The sequence below is a fragment of the Lithobates pipiens genome, unplaced genomic scaffold (genome assembly GCF_037356315.1).
Source record: "Lithobates pipiens isolate NorthernLeopardFrog02 unplaced genomic scaffold, aLitPip1_a1.2 Scaffold_18, whole genome shotgun sequence".
In the NCBI taxonomy this organism is placed as follows: domain Eukaryota; kingdom Metazoa; phylum Chordata; class Amphibia; order Anura; family Ranidae; genus Lithobates; species Lithobates pipiens.
Window position 1 is genome coordinate 194270561 of NW_027507758.1, and position 27998 is coordinate 194298558.

At 43.7% G+C, this 27998-nt stretch overlaps 1 protein-coding gene across 4 annotated transcripts in view; it reads right to left on the minus strand.

Moving 5' to 3' along the window:
* The window catches only part of MAP4K3 (mitogen-activated protein kinase kinase kinase kinase 3), a 783526-nt gene that overhangs the window by 578789 nt on the left and 176739 nt on the right, over positions 1–27998 (minus strand). For all 4 annotated transcript variants that reach the window (XM_077486491.1, XM_077486490.1, XM_077486493.1 and 1 more), the window contains exon 5: positions 9820–9875. In XM_077486491.1, the coding sequence (XP_077342617.1) occupies positions 9820–9875 (56 nt within the window). The remainder of the gene's footprint in view (positions 1–9819; positions 9876–27998) is intronic.

Here is a 27998-nt window from a genome sequence, read left to right on the forward strand (position 1 = left end):
CTTCCCGCAAGTGCCCCACTGCCTGCTGGGAAACACACAGATCCCAGAGGCAGCGGGGACCGTCATTGCGCAGCGCGATTCGCGCATGCGCAGTAGGGAACCGGGAAATGAAGCCGAAAGGCTCCATTTCCTGATTCCCATACCCAAGATGGCGGCGGCAGGACCCGACAGACGACCTAGAGAGCGGCTTCGGGTGCCGAAATCGTGGGCGCGCTGGACAGGTAAGTGTCACTATTTTAAAAGTCAGCAGCTGCAGTATTTGTAGCTGCTGGCTTTTAAAAAAAAAAAAAAAAAAAAAACGCGGAGTCCCGGTGGACTCCCGCTTTAAGTTCACACAGGTCGCTCCACCAACCCAGAATTGTATACTGCTTGGTAAGTTCACTCTTTATAATCCGTTACCATGGCACCAATCAACGTATTATCCCTGAATGTTCAGGGTTTAAACGTACCACAAAAAGGACCAAAGCATTTCGCACTTTCCATGCACGTGAGGCAATATACAGAGACTATTGGCATTATTCAAAAGGAAATGTAAAATTCTTGTCCGGAAACTAGAAAACAACTTTAACGCTGCGTCTATATCATTTCAAAACAATCTGTCACCCAACGCGAAATTCCAATTAGAAAAAAACTCGTACAGAATATGACTTATTTCTTACGGAAATGGCAGATAAAACCTATAAACGCACTAGACATAATTTTTATACAAACCAACAAACCAGGCATCTACCACCAGCACTAAACTCAGTACTAAATTTAGCAAAACACCTTAAACAAAATAATTTGTAATTTAATACATAAAGATCAAGTGTGTTTCATGCAACATAGACAAGTGGGCGATAATATGCGCTAGGCGATACTTATGGCACATATCGCCAAAAAAATTATCCCTTCTTGCTTTCTTTCCTTGGAAATTAAGAGGGCATCCGACACGGCTTCATGGCCCTACTTGAATTACTCTTTACAAAAATTGGGATTGGCCCGCAGTTCAGAAAATGGATAATGGCATTATATAATAAGCCTATGGCATATACGTAAAATATGCAGGATACAAATCCGAATCATTCAAAATCTAAAGAGGTACAAGGCAGGGATGCCCACTATCCCCTCTCTTAGGACCAACCCTACGATTTCTGCCATTGAAGTAGGAGGTCTGCAGCATAAACTTTGCATATTTGCGGATGACATCCTTCTTTTCCTGTCTTCCCCTCAAATTTTAGGCCCTAATCTTTTGCCCATTCTAAGTAAATTTGTGTCAATATCGGGTCTGCCCATTAACCTTAAGAAATGCCTGGCTCTTGATATCTCCCTAACTGATGCAGAATTGATTCCAGCAAAAGCCACACTCCGCTTTATATGGGCAGATGAGTCTATCCCATATTTGGGAATCCACCTAACAGCCTCTTATACAGATCTATTCACAGCCAATTACCCCCCCCCCCCCCTCCTATTAAAACAAAGAACAGTATTATTAAAACAATGGTCACAACTCCCATTATCCTGGATAGGAAGAATAAATGCAACTAAAATGACCATCTTGCCCAAGTTATTATACCTGTTTCGAGTACTACCAATTTCTATCCCATATTATCTTAGACTGGTGCAACAAAGGGTATCAAAATTTGTTTGGGGCCCTATCAAACCTTGCATACCGGCATGTACATTATTTGCCTCTAGAACTAATGGAGGGTTTGGTCTCCCCAATTTTGCCAGCTACTACAAAGCTGGCCAGTATCACCAAGTACCATAAAATAAAGGAAATCCCATTATGGGTACAAATAGAAGCCTCGGAATGCGATCCACTTTCAATCTCTAATTTACTATGGTTCCAACCTAAAGAACACTCAGTAACCCTATAACGAAATACTTTGCATCTCTCTGTGACATCCTGAAAACTAAAAATCAACTACAATCAAAATATAACCCCCTATTATCTTTTTTCAAAAATCCTACCTTCTACCCAGCATGGATATATCCAAAATCATTTAAAGCCTGGTCAAATGCCAACCTCTTAATGCACCATGAATTCATTACTCCTAATTCCTTCAGATCATTCCCGGAAACGTAGGGAAAACTATTCAGGTATCTACAAATCAAAATATTTTTCGCACCCCTCACAAATGCTGAATCACCCTTACCTCGCCTTTCCACTTTTGAATCAATATGCAAAAATGACCCACTTGCTAAAGGAATGCTATCATCTCTTTACACACAACTTTTTACTAAATCAAAATCTGATAAATTAACCTATGTCCAAAAGTGGGAGGAAGATTTGGGACGAAAACTGGACAATGCAGAATGGTTTGAAATATGGTTAACTACTAAATCTTCCTCGCCCAATGTTACTGCGATGGAAGCAAATTATAAAGTTCTATCCCACTGGTACCTTGTACCTGGCAGAATTGCTAAATACACTCCCAACCATTCAGCCCTCTGTTTCAGGTGTTGTACAGATCCAGGTACAAACCTACATATATGGTGGACATGTCCAATAAGCAAAATTTTATTGGGGGAAAATATTTGAACTAGCCTCCAAAATGTTTCAAACGCTGCTAACACCAGACCCTTTAATTGCATTACTTAATCTAAAACCAGACCATCTAACATTCTCCCAATTTAAGCTTTTTGTTCAACTTTCAACCGCTGCTAAACAATGGCAAAAGCATGGAAATCACCAAAACTGTCATTGGCTGAAACCAAGAACAGAATTAATTCTGCAATGTCTCACACTAAAATGTCTGCTATTGAATGCAACCAATTTCCAAAATTCAAGAAAATATGGAATCCATGGATAAAGACTGAATGAGAGAATGATTCAGTCCTCCAGCCATGGTAACTGATTATTTAACTGATTACTTAAAGCCGTGTAACCAAATTTTCATTCATACTCAGAATAAATATGCAGAACCATGCTCTGGTACCTGGACTGACTTTGTGAATTTACTCTTTATCTATTCTTTCTTCTCCTTCCTTTTCTCTTACCTTTGTTTTTTATCTCATTTTATGTTATGGTTCAATATTTGATCATCCATATCTGCTCTATATTTATACATACTAGACCGATATTTGTGTATATGTATATATATGTAATTTTTTTTATAAAGATATCTTTCTTTATAGTTACAACTTGCAGTTAATTACGGTAAATGTATTGCGATGACTCAGGGGGCAAGGTTAGACTCAGAATAGACTGACAGCAATGCCTGGCTGTGACCTCTCCCGGGTGCCGTGCTCCCTATAAACAATCATAACGTGGAAGCTCCTAGTGGTCGGGGGGGTGTCTGAGTGGAAGGGAGGGGGGGACGTGCAATCTGGGATCTGAGCCCAAACTACGAGCAAGTGATTTACAAATCACCTTTAGCCACAAGTGTCTAACCTTGTGCATCTGGCAAGCATGTACTTTGCGTGGTGGTCGATTCACTGTGTTCATATTATAAACTCACAAGATTTTCACTGAACCTTTGGTGGCTGGTTCTTCATTGAAGGAACCACTAAAATGTTCAAGCGCCATTGGAGGAATTACATGAGTTACATGCTTCACAGTTTGAGACCTTTCACCTTTCTTAATTATTTTTCAATCACTGTTCATTTATTCATGTCGTTTTGTATTTACATATTAACATGTCACTTGAAGAGCGCAGCTTATTTTTTATCTATTGTTATTTGTGTATTTCACTTTGATTTGCTGCTATAATTGTTAAGTGTGTTTCCAGTGCAGTTTTTTTTTTATATATACTTATTAAGTATTGCCACACATGCCAGAGTAAGAGGAACAATTGTAGGACCATTGTTAATAGTTAACTGATAAGCTATAAAAGATATGCCTATAAACAATGTTGGGCATCGTAGTTTGCCGCTGTTTCAGGAGCACACGCAATTTTGCCTCATTTATATTTAATATTTACTGTAATTTATATTTAAATAAAATAATTGGGGGCTACATTGTGCATTAACATTAGTTCTGTTGTATGTTTTACTGAAAAATATGAGGTTTTTGTGTAGCGCAATATACTTTTCTCTGATTTTTGGAAGACACAGCACTGCTTTAAATAATTACCTACTATGTACAGAATCACCTGCAGAAGTAGGATGCCAGGTACCAAAAAACAAAAGACAACAACAACAACGGGGCAACCCCTAATGGTGGCCAAAACCTGCTACTGCAGCAAAGCAGCAAAGCAGCAAAGCCAGATTGGCAGATGATCAGCCCTCCAATGAACACAGAGAAAAGGATTGTATGTCAAGTACAAAAAATAAGAATGAATTTTTAACATACCAGTAAAATCATTTTATTGTGCTCTTGCTGAGTGTCATGTGTGTCCCTGTACCATTGAGGAGGGTTGGGCTTCCTAAAAGGCACACCTGCCCCTTAATCTATCCACTGCTTAAAGCAGTTGTATTGCCCACTATAATAAGGCTTACCTGTAGATAAAAAGAATATCTTCCAAATAGGGCTGAAACGATTAATCGATATTAACGATAATAATCGATAATGAAAACCGTTGTCAACGATTTTCATTATCGATTAGTTGGTCCGCACCATGCGATCCGCGGAACGGGCCGCAGCCTTAGGAAAGGCCGTGGCTTCGGCCTAGCTCCGGAGCTAGCAGCCATCTTGGTACACCCGGCAAGCGGCAAGCTGCACGCTGACGTCACCCCTAGCAGGTTCAGCCTGTGTCAGCCCAAGTGAAGGAATTCTGGAGGAGTCACGCTGGATGCCTTGCCTGCCCTCATTCAAAACTTTTTTTATGCAGGTACCACTACATTTATTACCTAATCCTATCTAAGCCTTTCCACTTGCTCGGCACAGCCACATTGTTGATTTAAATAAAAAGGTACAACACTATCTCTCCCACCCAATAAAATGCAGCTTATTACAAGCATAAAAACATTGCCAACACTGACAATTTGCGCCAATAGGCATCCCGGGACTCATCACGGCGGTCTGTTTGGAGGAACTTTGATCGGTGGTGAGCTTGGCGCAAATCATCAGTGATATGCTGACTATGTTTTTATGCTTGTAATAACCTGCATTTTATTGGGGGGGAGATTGTTTATTTAAATAAAAGGTATGACACTATGTGGCCGTGGGGGGTGGGGATAGTGTTATTTTTTTTGCTGATCCGAAAATTGATCCGATCCGTGACTCTGATCCGAGGAACGATCCGATCCGTGAGTTTTTTGATCCGTAGCACCCCTAGTCCGCACCTTCCCCCATGCCAGTCCGTTAGAATCCTGTGTATCCTCCCGTGTCCTATGCAAGCACCACGTCCATGAGCACGCAGCAACGCCTGCTTGCATTCTCCACTCAGCTGACGTCCCGCCAGCAACACGCCTGCGCTGCTTTCGGCTCCTCCTCCCCCCTCTACCCAGCAGCCTTCCCATTGACCCGCCGCAGAGCGCAGGCGTGGCAAGCCCTCGCCGGGCTGCTTTCCAGCGCTGCCGTGATTGGAGGTTGTGCTCTGCACATGCATGCATCCATCTCCCCGCTTCGGGGTGCCCTTCGCTCCATTCAGAGGAGTCGGCTGAGTCACGTGTGGCGGGTCCAAACTGAGACTCCGCCCCACACCACCCGGCACACCGAGGAGGAGCCGCTGTCACCATGAAGGGGTGAGAAAACCTGAGACCCCAGAGGGGGGAGGGGAGCGCTGAGAGGAGGTGGGGCAGTGACACCATGTGAGAGGGGAGGAATGTGTCATCTATACTGGGGGGGACGTGTGTGTGTGTGTGTGTGTGTGTGTGTGTGTATGTGTATATATATATATATATATATATATATATATATATATATATATACACACACACACACACACACACACACACACACACACACACATATATATATATATATATATATATATATTTCTCCCCTTTTTCAGTTTTTTTTATCCGATTAATTGAAAAAAGAATCGGCCGATTAATCGATTATGAAAATAATTGTTAGTTGCAGCCGTACTTCCAAACCTGCAAGGTCTAGGAGATAATGACCCTATATGCAGCTGCTGACATCAGTGGCGCATGCACTCTGCAGGTCCAGCGTATCCTGCCAAAACTTGTAGGAATGAAGGGCTCCCGCACGGCCACTCACAGCACTGGAGCCAGCAATCCAAGAAGAAAACGCAGAGGGAACATGTCAGTTCCCTCAGTGATAACCTGGCGTGCTGCAGGAGCTTTGTTCTAACGTAAATATTTCATAATGGGCTAGTATGTAATGCATACTAGCCCATTATGCCATTGTCTTGGTTTTTGGGGGGTTTTTCCCAGCGGTTTACGATCACTTTAATCCGTTCCTATTTAGGAGACTTTGAAAATGATAGATTTAGGACTGCAGTATACAGAGGAGTCTTGACGTGGGCACTGCAGTTTGCGCATATATTTGCAAATGCCTTTTTAACAGATTGTTAGATGGGTAAATCTGGTTGTTTAGCAGGCTGGCTGGGAAATCTTTTGTTTGTGATGTGTGCACCTTACTGCAAAGGGTAGTTATAGGTTTTTAGTGATTGCCACTTTTTGGTATTTTGGAACGTCCAAAACGGTTTAATTGAGGGGTGGGCAATAAAGCAAACAAGGCCAACAGGCCCACAATACAAATGGGTCAAGAAGGAGTTCAACATAACTCAAAGAACAGCTTGTAGCATATTACATCTGAAACTAGCATTAGAGGGGGCCTGAACATTTACCTGAAAACATAGAAGGAGTATGTTACCCCAACATTTCATGGTGCCGATTTGAACCTTTTCTGCCATGTACTTGAGTTAAAAAGTATCTTGTTCTTTTTGTATTGCTTTGTGTGAAATCCTGCCATTCCCTGCTTTTCTATTTCAAACTGGCCACGCTGCAATGAACATCCATCCCAGAGTGGTCAGTTTTCTGCCTGTGCTGGGAGCAAAAAAAATGTAAAAAAAGAAAGAATTTATAAATGTTATATATATTTCTATGTAAAACTGAATGGGTTGTTTTACGGGTTCAAATACATTAAACTTGTGAAAAGAAGCAGTAGCAGTCTTGCAAATCTAAGTAGCAGATGCCTGATGTTAAAAAAGCCTATGAAGCACTAATAGATTTGGTCCAGTGAGCCTCAACAGGGAACCACAGGCTCAAATGATGACTTGCATAATCCTCCTAGCAATTGTAGAATGAAAAGTAGGGAGTCCACTGCAAGTACTGCGGGGATAGCATAAGGAATCAAATTGCTGAAATAAGGCTGTAGATGAGAGGCAGACTCACAGCAAATGGCATATCAAGACACTGGAGAGAAATTCCTTAGGGATGTTTCAGAGCAGTACATAAGGAAGGAAGAACAATGTTCTGGCTGAGGTGGAAGAAGGAAACCACATAAGAGAGAAAAAAGGTTTTAGGCCTGAGGACATTCATCATCCTTGTGTAACATTAGGAATAAGATAAGGCTACTAAATCAGACCTTCCACACAGAGGTAATAGTAATGAGGAAAGCAACCTTGCGAGTGAGGTCAGACAAGGGAATGTCCCTAATGCCCCATACACACCATCAGATTTTCTGCTGATTTTTTCCTTCAGGTTTACCAAAACCATGTAGTGCAAGGGCCTGCCTGATTGCATACAAATTGAAACTCCTAAGGTTTGACCTCATATTATATGGTTTTGGTAAATCTGAAGGAAAAACTCAGCAGAAAAACTGATAGTGTGTATGGGGCTTTATTGTTTCAAAAGCTGTCCTCTAAAGGGTAATCAGGACAGGGTTCTATGGAGTCAAAGGAGAAGGGGAAGAAATGTATGCAATGCCTGCCTTTTGCAAAAGGCGAAATTACTTCTAAAAAAATAAAAAATAAATCTAAAATACCTTTTTTTCTCCTATCTATAGAAAAATGTTTTGCATTTAATTTCTATTTTACTCTGAATGGGTTGTTTTACAAGGTAATCGTTTACAATCACTTTAAAACCAGCAATGGAGAGGAAAAATGAAATGCCGCACCCTAGTAGAGACGGTTCAGATGAACCGGAAGGGTCCACAAAGAATCCACCAGGAGTCTGAGTATATCCAAATACCATGTACTCCTGGGCAAGTCCAGTGCAAGAAAATAACAGGAATGTCCTCCATTTCAACTGCATGGAGCAGACCAGGAGAAGCTGTAGAAAGGAAGAGCCTTGTAGGTTAGATGCATTGCAGCGGTCCAAGGACCAAATCTATTCGTTGCACTCTACCAGAATGTTGAGTTAAAATGATCTCTAGTGAAACTGGGCATACATCAGTGCTTTAAAGGAGGCTACCGTAAAACCCAAGACCCTCATTGTAAGCACGAATCAAGGATCAACCCTCAGACTAGATTGCCTGGGCACAAGATAGGGGTTCAGAAGTTTGGCCCAGGGGAGGAAGATCCTCAACAAGGTCCTATCCAATGTCAGGCCCAGGTACACTAATTGGTGAGTCAGTACCAGCAATGACATTTTTGAAGGTTGAGGATCCAACAGAACCTCTCCAGCAGTCCTCAACAGGACATGTTTTAAGGATCTTCCTCACCTTTCAGATCTGCTTTAAATTAAAGTAATTTGCATAGTATTTATGACAGTTCCTTTATCTAAGGCTGGATTCACACTATGTGCGGCGGTGGGTACAGCAGGGTGTCCAGTGTCCCTGTTCACTGTTTTAGGTCTGAAATTTTGCCTGAATTTGGACCTGAAACTGAGCTGAAGACGGACAGGATGTTTTTGCTGTGCACTCCGTGGCTGCCCCACAGATGTGTGAACCAGCTCCATTGAGAGCCTATCACAGTCTCCTGTCGTGCGAATTGGATGCGGAGAAACCAGACTGACACACAGCACCTCTGGGAGCATGCCAGTATGTTATCCTACTGGACATTATATGACGCCCAGTCCGGATAACAGAACCATCGCCCGGCAGTCATTCTGCTATAGGCCAGGCAGAAAGTGGTTAAACAGCACAGTGCTTGTGCGGTGTAATCTGCCCCCCTCTAAATGGTAAAAATCTAGCTGATCTTGCCACTTTTTGTGTCCCCCTCTCTGCGCTGACCACAATAATTATGGCTGCTGAGCCCCGACCCTCGTGGTCAGCATACGCCCCTCCGTCATTCGCAGCTATCCTCTCTGCTCTCCCCCTCCTTCCTGCCTGTCAGATCTGTGTTATGTGTCTCTGTCTCTGCACCCCCCACCTCTTAGTAGAAATAAACTTTTACAAAGTTTATTATAGGCAGGCAAAGCACACTGTATAAAGTTTTTTTATAAAAACAAGGCATGTACATTCGATTTTTGAGCGATCTTCAGGCCAGTAATGTGACTCATGCCCAGTCTCCAGGGCTACTGAGGAGGGGCTGACAGGCCATGTGACCTCCCCAGGTGGCAACAGTGGGAGATCTCGGCCCTTCCTGCAGAAGCCATGTATCGGAGGTGTACAGCGGATGCGATCACATGACCAGCCTGAAGATCACCCTAAAAAGGTATTTACATGCCTCATTTTTATAAAACACTTATACAGTGTGCTATGCCTGCCCATAATAGAGGGGCTGGCACAGCTTTGGATATTTAGGTTAACAAACACTTAAACATATGGATGCAAGTATAACAATTGCTTTCAATCTTTTTGTGCATGAAGCCTTCATTAAAATAATACATTGTGACCAATCTACAACATCTAGAAAATGAATGGTTCAGCATCACAAAAGGTATGCCACTTGGGTGAGCACTGCCTCCTCTTACAAGGATAAAAGATATACATTTCAGGTTGAACAATGATGCTAAACACTGTATTCTAGATTAGGTTCTTTGGACAGCAAAACCTTCAAGATTATTTTTGAATCACAAAACGCAACTAAAAAGGTAGCATACCTGCAGTGTTTCTCGGGAAACATAGGCAATCTGTTGTTCTGAGAGGGGCCCCGTTACTGTGGAGTAAAATAACAAAATAACACTTAGAATGTACTGTACTGATATTATAGGGTATATCAAGGCAAAGCATATGCAGTAAATAAATTAACCATTTTTCTTCCAATTTAGTAAAATGTTTAAAAATGCAGCTATTTGATGTGATTATATGCATACATACATTTTGTTTCTAAAAAGCAGTAGCCTTAGCTGTAGAAAGCCACATTAAAAAAGTTTTAAAATGTTTTTTTTAGCAAAACTATACTCCTACAAATGCTTATAGCTCAAAAACAGTCATAAACGCAAGATAGCTGTTGGAGCGTTTGTACAGCTGAAAAACTCCTCTTCAAACCAGCTAGTTATGGGTTTTCTTTCCAGCCAGAAAACAGGCCTGCTAAAAAAATGCTGATAAAATCCTATGTGTGCATGAACACATAGGATAACATGCTGGGGAATTTACTGGCTGTAGAAAAACAAAGGGCAGCTGTAAAAATATATCCGGTGTGCATGAGGCCATAAAGTTCAACATAATTCCAGTAAAATGAATGAAAACCACTTCATTCTCAAACTTGTTGCAATTTTTGGGAAAATTAAGAAATTAATGAAATGTTTTTTGTTTGTTTTTTCACAATTTGTCTTCACATACTTTCACCAGTGCAGTACAGCGTCATCATACAACTGGTGTGGCGGTGATCAGGGATACTGACTGATGACAGTATGTAAAAAAAAAAAAGTATTATTTATATATATATATATATATATATATATATATATATATATATATATATATATATATATATAAATAATTTTTTTTTTTTACATCCCAATATCAGAGAAGCTTGGTGTCACACTGTACTACTCTGGAGGGGGGGGGGTGATCAGAGATTTTTTTTTAACACGGTTATTGCCTATACAGTGATGATCACTTTATAAGCCATAGTTTTAGCTTTCATGAATGGGTTAACCATTAATGAACAGCTTGGTTTTCAGTGTGATCTGTGATTGGCTAAAGCTAATCACATGGTACAGGTAGCCAGGTACCATGTAATTTCTTTGGGCCAATCACATATCACAACAGTAAGCAATCTGTTCATGAATGGAAAGCAATTCATGACAGGCTGTTTACACTGTTATTTAATCCCTGTGACTAATCATAGCAATCACATGATACACGGATACATTAATTACAGGAGAGACGCACTGCACGCTTCTAACGAGGAAGAGGCATAATCACGTATATATACGCGACTGAGCCTGCCTGTGCTGGCCTGCTACAGTAAGGCCTCTTTCGCATGGGCAGCCGTTCTGCCGCTGTTAAAAGCATGTTTTGTTATTTTGAAATTCCAAGACTCCAGGCACAGCGATCACTTGCAGTTGTACATTGATGTACATTGCTTCCTGTTTTTCTTTGCTCGTTGCCGCTGCTATCCACCGGTGAAGTAGTACATTGTGATTACCTGCAAGTAGGTGCAGATAGCTGCGCTAAATTGGTCCTGGACGCAGTCAAATAGATTTTTTTTCTAACCGCACAAAACTCCATGTAACGAAACTGTTGCTAAACGCAGTGTATGAATGGGGCAGTAGGAAAGCATTGTGTGAGTTTAGGTCCAGTAGATAACTACCCGCAGCTAAAACCTGAATTCTATCCGCCCTATGAAAGGGGCTTAAATGTACTGTGGCAGGGCATCAAGTGGTTAAATGCAAGGGGCGTTTAAGTGAAAGAGAGACTTAATTTTCAAGGTATAAAAAGGGATGCTAGCATGGCGATACCAAATGCAGTAGTAAGTGGCAAGTCCGTCCCATTATGGATAGGGGACACACATGTTGCAGGGCAGTCCAGAGACCGTTAATCAAGATGGCAGGCAACAGTGTTACTGCGTGCATGGAATAGTGTGTGGTGATAAAGTTTCTTGTGAGCGAAGGCGCAAAACCTGCGGATACCTTCAAAAGACATCAAACAGTACAGTGAAAAAACGCTCAGCTGCAGTAAGACATTAAAATGGTGTAAACGTTTCAAAGATGGCCATACGTCCGCCAGTGATGATCCTTACTGTGGTCATTCCTGTGAACATTCAGTGCATGGAGTGGCTGATCTGACTAATCGACGCATAAAATGTTGTGAAATTGCACAGAGACAAATCTTTCTGTGGAATGGTAAACACAATCATTTACTATGAAAAAGAGTAGGGGTCCCCTCATAATTAATTCTAGGCCCTTCGGTCTTGGCTGGTTCACAAAGAGCAATTCACAAATCCCAGGTGGGTAATGCTGCCTGGCATCTCCTCCGATAATGGAATTATTGGTCTGGGGTGAAGTAACAGTTTAAAAGTAACAGACTGTAATAGCAAACAATATTATTCTTTTATCCACCACCCTTTACGCCCCATTCACAGCCTGACGCTACAAAACGCTAGAGTTCAAGCAGTAACCCCTGTTCCTTGATGATTTAAAGTTGGAATGACAAAAGGTTTATTAGATAACCTGAAAGGAGCAATTGTGGACAGGCACTTCTTTAAAGTTTTGAAAACGATCAGTTTGTGTGACTTTCCTATGTGATATACAAAAGAGAACAAGGAAGCAGGACTTTAAGGCTGCATTCCCACCTGAGCGTAGTGTTTTCAAGCGTTTTTTGCGGCGTTTTTTACCGCGATTTGTCGCGATTTTGTGCAGGGCAAAAGGTCACCAATGTTAAAAGAAGAAAAACGCCCAAATCTACTCAATTCGAGCGACAAAAAAGGGTCCGGAACTTGTTTGAGCTTCAGGCGTTCTGCTTCAGGCGACATGGAGTGGAGATGTGAACCATCTCCATTGAGAATAATAGAATTTTTCCCCTCTAGCGTTTTGTAGCTTCAGGCTTCAAGCTACAAAACGCTCAGGTGTGAATGGGGTCTAAATGAAGTACGCGGAGGGTCAAGTGTTGTGTGGCGTTATAATTAACATAGCTATAATATATGTAAAGGAGTAGGACATTTGTCTCACAATTCATATGCGATAATTAATATACTACACATATAAATTAATATCTGCATGTAAGATATTGAATGAAAAACTATTTGATACAGCAGGACATACGGAATTTATCGGTTTATAACATGCACCCTAATTTTAGGAGGGAAGTTTCAGAGAAAAAAACATTTTTTAAATAAACAACTTTGAAGCAAATTAAGGACCACTGCCCATCAATGTCCTCAATGCAGCCCGAATGTCCTCAATGCAGCCTCACCAATGTCCTCAATGCAGCCTCACCAATGTCCTCAATGCAGCCTCACCAATGTCCTCAATGCAGCCTCACCAATGTCCTCAATGCAGCCTCACCAATGTCCTCAATGCAGCCTCCCCATCTCTCATAAAAGAAGTCTGAACATCAGGAAATCACAGAGCCGTCATTTCCTGTTTACTCGGCTCTCACACACACAGTCCCGCCTCCGCCATCGGCATTGGACCAGCTCCTGTGATAGACAGAACGCTGGTCCAATGCCAGTGGCGGAGACAGGACTGTGTGTGACGTAAGAGCCGAGTGGAGAGGAGATGACGGCTCTGTGAATTCCGGCAGTGCTCGATGCCTCCGAGGTACACTATCAGCGTTTAACATGCACCCCTGATTTGCCCCCTATTTTCGGGGGGGAAAAAGTCTGTTCTACACCGATAAATATGGTAATTCATAGATAATCCAAAAAATGGATTGGCCCATAATACATATAGAAAAGCCCAAAATTTGATAGCACATAATTGGAATATAGTCAAATACATAATGCATGAACAGAATCCACAATGACGTGGTAGGATGCAGTATACGATTTGAACATGATATCTGTTAGCGCAACGCGTTTCGTGACTTGATGTCAGTCATCAGGAGCAAGTGTATGCACATGGCAGATATCTCTGTAATAATATATTATGCATTTACAGTTGGTCTAATATAGTCGCAAGAGTGAAAAATATAAAAAGAAATAGGCGGTAAAACACCCTATATGATACTTACAGGATATCCATGTGCAATTGATACGGTACTGAGGGTCATGAGTATCCCCACATGGGAAGCATCTTTTACAGGCGCTGAAATGGTATGTTAGGCGACAGATAGCCCAACAGGCAACCCTCCAAAGGACAGTCATGCATCAGGCTATGATATATAAGTGAACATGTGTGATCGCAAAAAACAAATTGGGGCTGTAAAAAGTAAATTAAAATTATAAAAGGCGAGTGATATGTGTATTAAATAAACTGTGCGTGAAATCCTTAATAGAGAAAATGGTGCATGAAAGTGTATGAAATAGATCAAATAACAAAGGAGAAAAGAAAGAAATATATAAAATAAAAAGTGAAAAATTTAAATTTCATTTCATTCAATTCTCATTCAATCATGCAATACCCCAAAGGTGAAAGGATGAAAGAAAACAAAAAGCTGTGAAGTCTGGGTGATTGTGATTTCCTCTCCGAGACATGAAGTGCATGTGTGAGGAGAAAAGCCAGAATGTGAACAAGACTCCCAGTGGGGGCATAAGTAGCACCTAATACTCCCTGGGCTACTCCCATATATAACCATGGATAGGAAACTAGCACTCATTGTTGCCTGTAAAAGTAAAGAGTATAATGAGCACGAAGTGAAAGAAAACATACCACAAAGAGGGAAAAAAAATAGAAAGGTGAAAAATCGCATGAGGATCATGTAATTTCACAAAAAGGGAGAAGGGCGAGAAAAAGCAGGGAAGTGTGCGAAAGGTTAAGGAGCACCAACAAAAGTGGACTGACAGGACCAGAAAGTGAAGAGTGGGATGGTAAGAAGCAGAAGGAATGATATGGGGGAAGTGTGGCCTACTAACCAAAAGTGGAGGTAGGCTGTGACTGGTGTTCCAAAGGAAGAAGCAGAAGCCAAATGCTAGAACCATCCAAAGATGGTGCCAATATGGGCACTGCCACAAAAGACCCATCAACGTCATACATATGCGAGGAAAGGGAAGGGGAGGCACCATCACCAATGCGGAAGAGCTGCCTGGTGGTTTGTCACCAAACCGAGTCCCATAGCGCTTGGAGATTGAATGATTGCCGGCAATTGCAACGCCACAAAACTGGCGCCACCCGCCCAGCGTAATAAACGTGACATTGACACATAGTGCCTGCGCACAAACACCCTGCAAGAGAACAGGGGGAGGGAATGTCTGCAGTGCACATCGCAGCTCACAGACCAAAGGAAAACCAAGACAGGGACAACACAACCCTTATCAAGACCGTTGCCAAAGCACACACATAACCCCCGAGGGATCCTATAGGGAGGAGGGGGATAAAAAAAATGGTATATGTAAAGGGCCATAAATATAGTTTTTAATTATCATGGGGGAAAAAAATGAAAAATAAATAAAAAATAATCAAAATACAGCATGAAATAATTACAAAGTAGGAATATGATAGTTACATTAGGCCGCCCAACTTCCATCCCTAATTTCCTGCGTGATGTTCTGGAAAGTTAGGCAATGTCCAGATGTCTGTTAAATAGAGGGCTGTGCTACTTTTGATGCAAGATGATCTACAAGACCCAGCTCTACTCCTTCTGGAAAGAAAACAATAATATATATATATATTTATTTGAAGCTCCAAGAGCTAGAATCGAAGACAACCTTCTGTTTAAAGTTCTTGCAATACATACTGCCTCGTAGGTAATGGCCCGAACTGAAAACTATTATGTTGGAACAAAAGGTTGAACGGACATGAGATCCAGCAACACCAATAGATCTCTCTTCCTTGGTGACCGAATCCTCACGACTGCCTTCAAAAGTTGTGCAAACTGAAGGATTCCTGGTCCATTTAAATTTGTTATTGCCATTATAGCCGACACTTGCAAGCTCAATGAGGATAGGCTAAGGCTCATGTTCAATACGGCCTAGAGGAAGTATAGAACAGCTGTCACTGGTGGGTCAGTAGGATCAATGTCTCGCTCTACCGAGAAAACATAAGCTTGTTCCAGATTTAGGCATAGGTGTTGTAAGTAGAGTGCCTTCTCGCACGCAACAAGGTAAAGATCACTCTGGAAAACATGAGTTGCCCAGCCTCTCTTTTTAGTGCCCCTGCTTGCAGCCCCAGTCTGCATATGTTGTGGAGGGAAAATTTCTTCCATATCCTAAAATGAATGGCCAGGGAAAACCTAGGGCTTCCTGGCCAATACAGAGTATTTATGTGGTTAAGGTGCAGCGCTTAAAGCGGAGGTCCACCCTAAAGTGGACCTTTTCGCTCATTGGAATCCTCCCCCCCTCCGGCGCCACAATTGGCACCTTTCAGGGGGGAGGGGGGTGCAGGTACCTGTACAGTACAGGTATCTGCACCCACTTCCGGCGTAGATTCTGCAGAAGGTACGCCCCTTTCCGCAGAATCTACGCCCCTTTCCGAAAGTCCCCCGCTGCCTGCTGGGAAACACACGGATCCCAGAGACAGCGGGGACCATCCTTATTGCGCAGTGCGACTCGCGCATGCGCAGTAGCGAACCGGGAAATGAAGCCGAAAGGCTCCACTTCCTGATTCCCATACCCAAGATGGCGGCGACAGCACCCGAGAGACGATCGAGAGATCGGCTTCGGGTGCCGACATCGCAGGCGCCCTGGGCGGGTAAGTGTCACTATTTTAAAAGTCAGCAGCTGCAGTATTTGTAGCTGCTGGCTTTTAAAAAAAAAAAAAACGGCGGAACTCCCGGCGGACTCCCGCTTTAAATCATAATCCAAAAAAAGACAACCCAGGAACAAATGTTCAATGTTAGTTCAATCTGCGATAGGCAGGGAATAGGAAAACCCGTCATCAGCACCCAACAATACAGCAGTTTACCCCATGTAGTGGACCCTCATCACAAAGGTCACATCAGCATATATAAAGTAAACTCAGGTAAGAAGGAAGCCCATCAATCTTCATACACTCAGTGGCAGCAGACTGGATAATGGATGCAGCAAACCTTGATGACTCTTCCTTGTTCAAAATTACACTCGAGTGGTAATCGTTACATATATTTCATTCCAAGCAGACAAAAGAGGTAAACCTCATTGCGCAGTACATCATGACAGTATTTATTCAGGTAAAAACTATTGAAATTGCACTCACAAGGCTGACAAAGAAAAAACAAGCTCTGTTTGTATATATCTTTTCCTTCCTATATTTTTAAGTAGTATTTTAACTTTGTATGTGAAAATCTATTTAATTTTATACATAGCATTTATGTGTTCATGTGTATAATCTACAATTTATATGGCTGAATGTATTTTTCCCCAATCCACAAGATGGCGCTGTGTCCGAGTATAGTACCCATTTTTATAAAGATTTCTTTCAATTTGAATATATTATATACTAGCGTTTTATTATGCTCTAGTCTAGTGTGTTTATAGTACATTTGGATCAGTCTTTTTGGATTAAAGGAGTTAATCTATTGTTACTAGAGGATGTACACTTGGCTGCTCATGATATCTGTGAGCGGTGTTGTCACATCCGGTATTTGGAGCGCATCCCACTTCTACACATTAATTACCATGTCCAGCATATATAACCAACTCGAGCGTCCATTTAGCCATGCCCCTGACGTCATTCTCTGATGAAACAACGTAGGGAGGAGTCGGCATGCTGGAACATGGCGGCCATCTTTCTGGTAGGGAGAGGCTGTGTATGTATGTATGTATATATGTGTATATATATATATGTGTATATATATATATATATATATATATATATATATATATATATATATATATATATATATACATATATATACATATATACACATATATACAGACACACACACATATATACATACACACACACACAAACAGAGCTTGTTTTTGTTTGTCAGCATGGGGTGACATATACGTGACGATTACTGCTCGAGTGTAATTTTGAACAAAGAGAGTCATATCAAGGTTTGCTACATCCACTATCCGGTCTGCTACCACTTAGGCCGCGTACACACGGGCGGACTGTTCGTCCAACTTTGTCCGCTGAACAGTGTTTGGGCGGACAGTCCGCTCGTGTGTGGGCTTTCAGCGGACAGTTTCAGCGGACAGTTGGACGGACAAGGTTTTTCGGAAATTCCGTAAAACTGTCCGCTGAAACCTTGTTTCAGCGAACAGTCCGCTCGTGTGTAGGCTTGTTCGTCAAACAAAGTTGCGCGCATGCTCAGAAAGGATTTTCACGCCGAAAGCTATAATGCAGTGTATAGGACGTCGTATTTTTCGTCCCGTCGTACGTGCCGTTCACGTCATCGCGCACGGTTTCAGCAAACTGTTCGTCCGTCGTGTGTGGCCATGTCCGTCCATGCTAAGTTTGAGCGGACTGTTTGCCGAAACTGTTGGACGGACAAAGTTGGGCGAACAGTCCGCGCGTGTGTACGCGGCCTGAGTGTATGAAGATTGATGGGCTTCCTTCTTACCCGAGTTTACTTTATATATGCTGATGTGACCTTTGTGATGAGGGTCCACTACATGGGGAAAGCAGTATATATCCCCTGGGGATGGGGACCCCATCATGCCTATGGACAGGAACCCCATCTCCCATGGCAACGGGGGACTTCATCTCACCTAGGGACCCCATCTTCCATGGGGACCAGGACTCCACCTCCCCTAACAGGAACCTGATCACCCCGAATGTGCCAACCTCACCGCCTGGCCTGATCACACTGAGTGTGCCAACCTCACCGCCCTGCCTGCCATGTGTCCTGTGCTCATGAGGGCCCTCCTGTGACAGCTCTTATCAGGACTTCACCCCACTGTGTGCTCCCTCTAAACGGATACATGGATGTGTTCCTACTAAACGACTGACCCCTCTGCATGCTCCTCCTACATAACTGATCTCTCTGTGTGCTCCCCCTACATGGGGGACACCTCTGTTTGCTCCCTCTACATGTCTGCATACTCTGACCACCTGCTGTATTCCTGTGCACATGCTCTGACCACCAACTGTACCATTTCCACTGCCTCCTGTATGCTGTGCGCATTCTCTGACCACCACCTGTATCCAGTCTGCATCCTCTGACACCTCCTGTATCCGGTGCACATAATCTGACCACCTCCTGTATCCTGCGCGCATCCTCTGACCACCTCCTGTATCCTGTGTGCATCCTCTGACCACCTCCTGTACCACTGTCTGCAGCCACTAACCACCTCCTGTATCCTGTCCAGAGCCTCTAACCATCTCTTGTCTCATATCTGCAATCTGACTATCGCTTGTCTTTTATCATGTCTGCATAGGAAACAAGAGTGAGAGCACCACCGGGATGGGGATTACAGGAAGAGTCAGACATGTATGGACTGTGGCGATTATAGAATAGCACCAAAACCACCAACTTGGTGGAGAGGAGGTCAGTGACAGCGCCGTCAGGCCAGTCTCTGGGGGGGGGGGGGGGGTTTACTGATGTAAGGGGGGAGTCAGTACAATAATGTAAGGGGAAACTGTTATAAAGGTTTCCTCTTATATCAGTAACCTCCCCTCCCCCACCTTACTTTATTCACTCTGCAGAAGGTGGTCTCTGGTCACCAGAGTCTCCCCACATCACCCTTTGCACCAGAGTCTGCAAAATTCCCCCATACAGTGCAAGGGAACTCAGATGTAAAGGAAAATACTGCAGAGCATGATCTAAGGCGAAACTCTGATGTAAGGGGTGCTCTGGTCACCAGAGACCACCTTATATCAGAGTCCACTGCATTCCCATTTACATCAGAGTCCCCACTTACATCAGGGTCTGCAGCATTTTCCTTTACATTAGTGTTCCCCTTTACATCAGGGCTCCCAGAGGCATGTCCAGTGTAAACAGAGGATACATGGGATAGATTAGAAGGGATGAAGGCTCAGAGACCTGTCCAGGGAACACAGAAGATACATGGGTTAGATTATAAGGGATGAAGGCCCAGAGACATGTCCAGAGTAGGGGGAGCACACAGAGGGGTCAATCATGTAGGAAAAGCACACAGAGAGGTCAGTCGTGTAGTGGGAGTACATCCACGTATCTATGTAGGGGGAGCACACAGTGGGGTGAAGTACTGATAAGAGCTGTCAAAGGAAAGCCCTCAAACAGGACACATGGCAAGCAGGGCGGTGAGATTGGCACACTCTGGGTGATCAGGTTCCTGTTCTTAGGGGAGGTGGGGACCTGGTCTCCAGGGGAGATGGGGTCCCTAGGTGAGATGGGGTCCCCACGGCAGGGGGAGATGGGGTCCCCAAACCCAGGGGGCGATTTTCTTCACACAAATAGAGATTTCTTTTGGTGGCATTTAATCACTTCTGGGTTTATCTTTTCCTAAGAAAAAAAAAAACTTTGGAAAAATGTTTTTTTCTTAGTTTGTCAGCAAATTTTTTAAATAAGTAATTTTTCTCCTTCACTGATGGGTGCTGATCAGTCGGCACTGATGAGGCAGCACTTATGGGCACCGTTTAGGTGGCACTGATGAGGAGGCACGAATATGCCGCACTTATGGGCATTGATGGGTGGCATTGATGGGCAGGAGTAATGAGCAGCAGTGATAGCCATCACTGACGGTTACTGATTGCTGGCACTGGTGGGCACTCACTTCTGACACTGAGTGCTTTATTGTAATCAGGGCACCGATTACATGCCTAGATGTCCTCTGGGAGGAGATGCCGCTGATCGGCTCTCCTCACCTCACACTCTGTCAGGGTGAGGCGAGGAGCACAGATTACAGTCATCTCCTCCCAGAGGACATCTAGGCATGTAATCGGTGCCCTGATTACAATAAAGCACTCAGTGTCAGAAGTGAGTGCCCACCAGTTTCAGAAGTGAGTTTACATGTGAATGGCTGATTGGACACAGCTGACCACATGGTTAAAGAGCCACGTCTCTTTATAGAAATCGGGGTCGCGGCGTGTCCTACAAACAAGGCGCGGCCTCGATCAGCACACGAGACCGGCCATTCTGGGCTCCGTCAGATGACATCCACCCAGAATGAGAGCCAAACCACCCGCTGTCATTCGACGGTGGGCAGGCGGCAAGTGGTTACTCATGTTACGTGCTTTGCATCTCGTATGATAATACCTTGTATTTTTTCTTCACTCTGTGATACAAAGGCTGTGCAGGGGCGCTGCGGTGGCGACAGCCGATTTCAATTGGAGTATTTGATAGAAATCTTTTAGGATGTGATACGAAGGCCGCGCAGGTGCGCTGGGTCAGCGAGAGCAGTTGGTCTAGTAGATGGGTTTTACATGAGAAGCTGACGTTTAGAAGAAACCCCTTTTCGCGCACGCCCTCACACATGCGCAATACACGCAGTTGGACTTTTAGATAGGTTGGAGATTTTGGCAGGACACCAGGAGAAAGTCTCTTTCAGGACACTTTCCTGTACTAATGGCAAATAAGCACAATTTGCCCTTATCCAAGATGACACCTGGCTTCCCAGCCGGCCAGTGGGCTTGAGCAAGTCGGCACACTCCAATTACTTTAGCAAGTGCGCCCCCGGCCTAGAAAAACAGAGCCGAGGGCCATGCTGGCCCTAAAGGGATACCAAATCACATCAGGGAACATAGAATAGAGTCCCTGCTGGCGAGGGTAATGTAAATAGGAATGAGACACTACTGGATTAGAAAGAAAACAAATGGCAAAGGCAGGAAAAGATATAAAGGGAGAGAAAGGTAAAAGGTAAAAAAGAGACCCTGTATGGCACAAGGGCCAAGAAAGAGAAAAAAAAAGTAAAGCTGGCCCCTCCATTTTCCACAAGCGCTGCAGTCACCAATTTTTAAAGGCAGATTTCGTTCCTAAAGAGGAAACACTGTAGGGGTTTCAATAAGACCCACAGAAGGGGCTCCCAGGCTATAGTGCATTTACCAGTCCGAGCGCTGGGACTTTGCACTGGAAGAGGCTAAACCCAGACGGCTACTGCACAGAGGCAGAGGTGGGGACATAGAACTGCTTACTCTTCACTGGTGCGTGGAGGTATGAGTAAAAAAAAAAAAAAAAAAGAAGACGGGGGGAAGCTAACTAGTCCTTTTTTATGCTATTCACTGGTCCTGAGGGAGTGGTCAAGAGGAGGAGCTCTGTCACTAGTATAATGCCATGATTTGGCATCAGGAAATATCTAAAACCACATGTGTTGGACTGCATTTCTCAATGCAAGCCCAACTCAATCACAAGTTGAAATCAGTTTTAATAGGCCAGTTCACATCACCATACTACTTTGGGGTGTTCTGAGTGAAAATGGGACATGCTACATTTAGACAGATTGTAATAAGCTGCATTATTTTTAAAGTGGTTGTTAACCTAATCATGTAACTTTGCATAATCCGCCTCGTTTCCTTTAAAAAAAAAAAGCCTCCTTTACCATATTTCAGAGCAGTTCCCCACGATCACTTCACTGGCCAGCTCTCTCCTCTGCCAGGCTGACAGATGCATCAGGCAGGCCAAGATTACCCCGCTGATGCCAGCTGGGACGCGAGAAGGAGAGTGAGCTGGCCTGTCACGTGATCATGGGAAGCTGCTCTGAAATACAGTAAAGGAGGCTTTTTTTAATAAAACGCAGAGACAGGAGCAACAGTTATGAGAGCAGCAGGAGGGGAGGGGGCAGGCACTGACACAGGGGGGCAAACAGGCAGGGAGGGTGGAGGAGAGCACAGAGGAGAGACCGGACAGACAGTGGATGACAGAGGCACGTAAACTGACCACGGTGTCAGGCCTCAGCAGCCATGAAAAACCGTGGTCAATTTACAAAAGGGATGGCAAAAACTGGCAGGTTCGGCCAGGTATTTCAGGTGCTACAGGGGGGCAAATTACACAGCACAAGCACTGTGCTGTTATTCCTGATTTAAGGAGGAACATGATCCTTTTTTTTTTCTTTAGGTTAACCACTTCAGCCCCAGAAGATTTTACCCCCTTCCTGACCAGAGAACTTTTTACAATTGGGCACGGCTTCGCTTTAACTGACAATTGCATGGTCATTTGACGCTGTACCAAAACAAAATTTGCGTCCTTTTTTTCCCACAAATAGAGCTTTCTTTTGGTGGTATTTGATCACCTCTGCCGTTTTTATTTTTTGTGCTATAAACAAAAAAAGGCAACAATTTTGAAAAAAAAATATATATATATATTTGTTTTACTTTTTGCTATAATAAATATCCCCAAAATTGTTTTAAAAAAAATTATTTAGGCCAATATATATTCTTCTACATAGAACAATTGTTGAAAGTAATGGACTTTATAGGCATATATAGGCACTTTATAGTCCATTACTTTCAACAATTGTTCTATTCAATAATTCCAAATATCTAGGGACGTGGCATGTTTTACTATGTCTTGTATCCACAGTACCACTCTGTGTTTGATACGCTATTAATTTATTCTTCTACATATTTTTTTAAATCACAATAAGCATATATTGATTGGTTTGCGCAAAAGTTATAGCATCTGCAAACTATGATTTAGTGGCATTTTTATAAGATTTTTTTTTTACTAGTAATGGCGGTGATCTGCGATTTTTTGCGGTACGGCGACATTGAGACGGACAGATCAGAGACTTGATACTTTTTTGGGACCATTGGCATTTATACAGCGATCAGTGGTATAAAAATGCACTGATTGGAGAAGGCGGAGCCGAGCCAAGAGGTAATGCTGGCTTAGAGCTCCATTCTCAGCAGGACAACAGAGCCATATGCCGGCGGAGGTAACTTGACCCTCCGCATATATATCATACCAAACGATAGATAAATATGCCTACCTTACATTGGTGACATTCGGGGGGTCAGAGGAGACTCATGAGGCAGAAAATTAACAAGAAAGTGCCGCCTCACACATACAGCAGTATGGCACTGAAACCCTCCCCCTCTGAGGGGAGGCACAGTGAGGAGAACAAACAGACAGCCCCTTCAGCGTCTTGAAATGGACCGGGTTCATAGAGCCCTAGCACCAAAGAAAACAGATGGTCCTCTCCGTGACATTATCGCAAAATTGCATTTCTACCGCACTAAGGAACTACTGCTAAATACAGCTAGACATAAAGATCCCCTAATTTTCCAGGGTCATAAATATCAATTATTCACAGACCTCTCACAAATTACAATCAACAAAAGAAGAACCCTGAAACCACTACTGAAAATATTACAGCGAAATGACATAATCTACCAATGGGGCTTTCCTTTCTCAGTGCGTTTTACTTTCCAAAGTCGCAAATATATGTGCCAACCAGCTAAGGACCTGCAAACTACTTTACAGAAACTAGGGATGATAAACACATCAAGAGATGCTGCGGACACTCGCCAAAAATCATCCTCATATGCTGATAGTCCCTCCTCTGCTTCCAGAAGAGAAGAAGACTACAATCCACAGAAAAGAAGTCACATACAATCTCCACCTCCGGATCCAGATCTGGCTGACACTATGGACTGATAAACACCTGTACTGAGGCTACTATCTTGCCTTTTCAACAGAATGACAGGAAAAGGGAGAGGGCAGTTTCTTGCCCCCCCCCTTTTCCTCATGGGAGAGCGGCTGGATCAGCAGTTTCAAGTTCCCCCGCAGAGCCTGTGGCCAGCGGGGAAACAGCTGTTAGTCACATGTTTTGAGAAGGGGTAACAGGTGACCTCTCTTCATGACATGTGAAAAGCCTGGGAAGAACTGGTTTAACCACTTGCCGACCGCCGCACGACGATATACGTCGGCAGAATGGCACGGGCAGGCATATGGGCGTATATATAAGTCCCTGCCTGCCCGCGGGTGGGGGGCCCGATCGGGCCCCCCCCCGGTGCCTGCGGCGGTCGGCATTCCTTCGAGAGCGATCCGGGATGAGGGGGCGGCCATTCATTCATGGCCACCCCCTCGCGATCGCTCTCGACGAATGGAAATCCCCCGTGACATCACTTCCTCTCCTGTAATGTAAACACAGGAGAGGAAGTGATGTATTCTCTCCTCCGTGTCGGTATTTTTCGTTCCGACACGGAGGAGAGCGGATCGGTGAGTTGCACCAACACTCTACACACACAGTAGAACATGCCAGGCACACTCACACCCCCCCTTTACCCCCCGATCACCCCCCCAATTACCCCTGCCCCCCAGTCACAGTGACACCAATGTCATTTTTTTTTTTTTTTGCATTGGTGTCATTTGTGACTGTAATAACTGTTAGGGCAGTTAGAGTTAGCCCCCTTTAGTTCTAATGTACCCCCCTAACCCCCCCAATAAAGGTTTAACCCCGTGATCACCCCCCGTCGCCAGTGTCACTAAGGCTGGGTTCACATTGCAGCGGTTTATGAGAACGAATGTGATTCGCACCGCACTGCAGTGCAAATCACATCCGATCTCTGTGCGATTCGAGTTCAGCCATTCGCCGCACCCGCCGCACCCGCCACACCCGCCGCAAATTCGCACGGGACCCTTTTTTTGGCCCGCAGCAGAATCGGATCGCATGGGTGTTCACACCATGCGATCCGAGTTTGCAGATCGCACTGCGATATGCGAACTGATCTGGGGGTGTCATTAACATTTCACTGACACTCCCAGCAGTTCGCATAGGGCAGTGTGAACTGCCGCCGGGAGGCATGCGATGCGGGAACCCGCCGCGGATTCGCGGCGTTTCCGCATCGCTCCAGTGTGAACCCAGCCTAATAAGCGATCATTTTTCTGATCGCCGTATTAGTGTCACAGGTGACGCTAGTTAGGCAGGTAGGTATTTAGGTTCGCCGCAGCTTTTTATAGCGCCAGGGACCCCCATATACTACCGCATAAAGCCCCCTGATTGCCCCCTAGTTAACCCTTTCACCTGTGATCACCATATAACTGTTACAGGTGACGCTGGTTGGTTAGTTATTTTTTTATAGTTTCAGGGCACCCGCCATTTATTACCTAATAAAGGTTTAACCCCCTGATCACCCGGCGGGTGTCATTTGTGACTAATAACTGTTAGGGCAGTTAGGGTTAGCCCCCTTTAGTTCTAAGGTACCCCCCTAACCCCCCCAATAAAGGTTTAACCCCGTGATCACCCCCCGTCGCCAGTGTCACTAAGGCTGGGTTCACATTGCAGCGGTTTGAGAACGGATGTGATTCGCACCGCACTGCAGTGCAAATCACATCCGATCTCTGTGCGATTCGAGTTCAGCCATTCGCCGCACCCGCCGCACCCGCCGCAAATTCGCACGGGACCCTTTTTTTGGCCCGCAGCAGAATCGGATCGCATGGGTGTTCACACCATGCGATCCGAGTTTGCAGATCGCACTGCGATATGCGAACTGATCTGGGGGTGTCAGTAACATTTCACTGACACTCCCAGCAGTTCGCATAGGGCAGTGTGAACTGCCGCCGGGAGGCATGCGATGCGGGAACCCGCCGCGCATTCGTGGCGTTCCCGCATCGCTCCAGTGTGAACCCAGCCTAATAAGCGATCGTTTTTCTGATCGCTGTATTAGTGTCACAGGTGACGCTAGTTAGGCAGGTAGGTATTTAGGTTCGCCGCAGCTTTTTATAGCGCCAGGGACCCCCATATACTACCGCATAAAGCCCCCTGATTGCCCCCTAGTTAACCCTTTCACCAGTGATCACCATATAACTGTTACAGGTGACGCTGGTTGGTTAGTTATTTTTTTATAGTTTCAGGGCACCCGCCATTTATTACCTAGTCTCACTAGTGTACCCCTAAATTTAGGGGTGTCTACTTTCCAAAATGGGGTCATTTGGGGGGGGGTTTGTGCCATCTTGGCATTTTATGGCCTTCAAAACTGTAACGCCCTTAGAAAGCCTGAAGGCGGTGCTTGGTTTTCGGGGCCCCGTACGCGGCTAGGCTCCCAAAAAGTCCCACATATGTGGTATCCCCGTACTCAGGAGAAGCAGCAGAATTTATTTTGGGGTGTGATTTCACATATGCCCATGGCATGTGTGAGCAATATATCATTTAGTGACAACTTTGTGAAAAAAAAAAAAAAAAAAAAAAGTTTGTAATTTTCCCGCAACTTGTGGCAAAATATAAAATATTCCATGAACTCAACATGCCTCTCAGCAAATAGCTTGGGGTGTCTACTTTCTAAAATGGGGTCATTTGTGGGGGTTTTGTGCCATCTTGGCATTTTATGGCCTTCAAAACTGTAATAGGTAGTGAGAAGTGAACTCAAAAATTTACGCCCTTAGAAAGCCTGAAGGCGGTGCTTGGTTTTCGGGGCCCCGTACGCGGCTAGGCTCCCAAAAAGTCCCACATATGTGGTATCCCCGTACTCAGGAGAAGCAGCAGAATTTATTTTGGGGTGTCATTTCACATACGCCCATAGCATGTGTGAGCAATATATCATTTAGTGACAACTTTGTGTAAAAAAAAAAAAAAAAATTTTTTTTTTGTCATTATTCAATCGCTTGAGGCAAAAAAATAAAATATTCAATGGGCTCAACATGCCTCTTATCAATTTCCTTAGGGGGTCTACTTTCCAAAATGGGGTCATTTGGGGGGGTTTTGTACTGCCCTGCCATTTTAGCACCTCAAGAAATGAGATAGGCAGTCGTAAACTAAAAGCTGCGTAAATTCCAGAAAACGTACCTTAGTTTGTAGATGTGACAACTTTTGCGCAAACCAATAAATATACTGAAATGGATATTTTGATGATAGGCAACTGCTATCCTCAAATTGATTAGTGGTTCCAAATTAATAACTACTGCAGTAGGGAACAGACACAAAAGATACGCTCAGCATCTTTCCAAATAACCGTTCTCCTTTATTATGACGCATTTGAAGGCTTTTATACACATGATTACGTAGGTATCACATTAATATTACAATTGTACGTTTATGGTAACAAGGGGCGTTACATAGGCAGGCTTATTCTAATCAGAACTCGAAAGAATGCAAAACATGTACTGAAAACATTATTAGTGCTGTGTGCACAGTGAGGGCATTGTGCACTACATATAAAATAGAATACAATTATATACAGAACCTACAAATTTCCATTACAATACAATTATTGACTTTTTTTTTACCAAAGACATGTGGCTGAATACATTTTGGCCTAAATGTATGACTAAAATTGAGTTTATTGGATTTTTCTAATAACAAAAAGTAGAAAATATCATTTTTTTTCAAAATTTGCGGTCTTTTTACGTTTATATCGCAAAAAAAAAAAATCGCAGAGGCAATCAAATACCATCAAAAGAAAGCTCTATTTGTGGGAAGAAAAGGACGCAAATTTTGTTTGGGTACAACATTGCA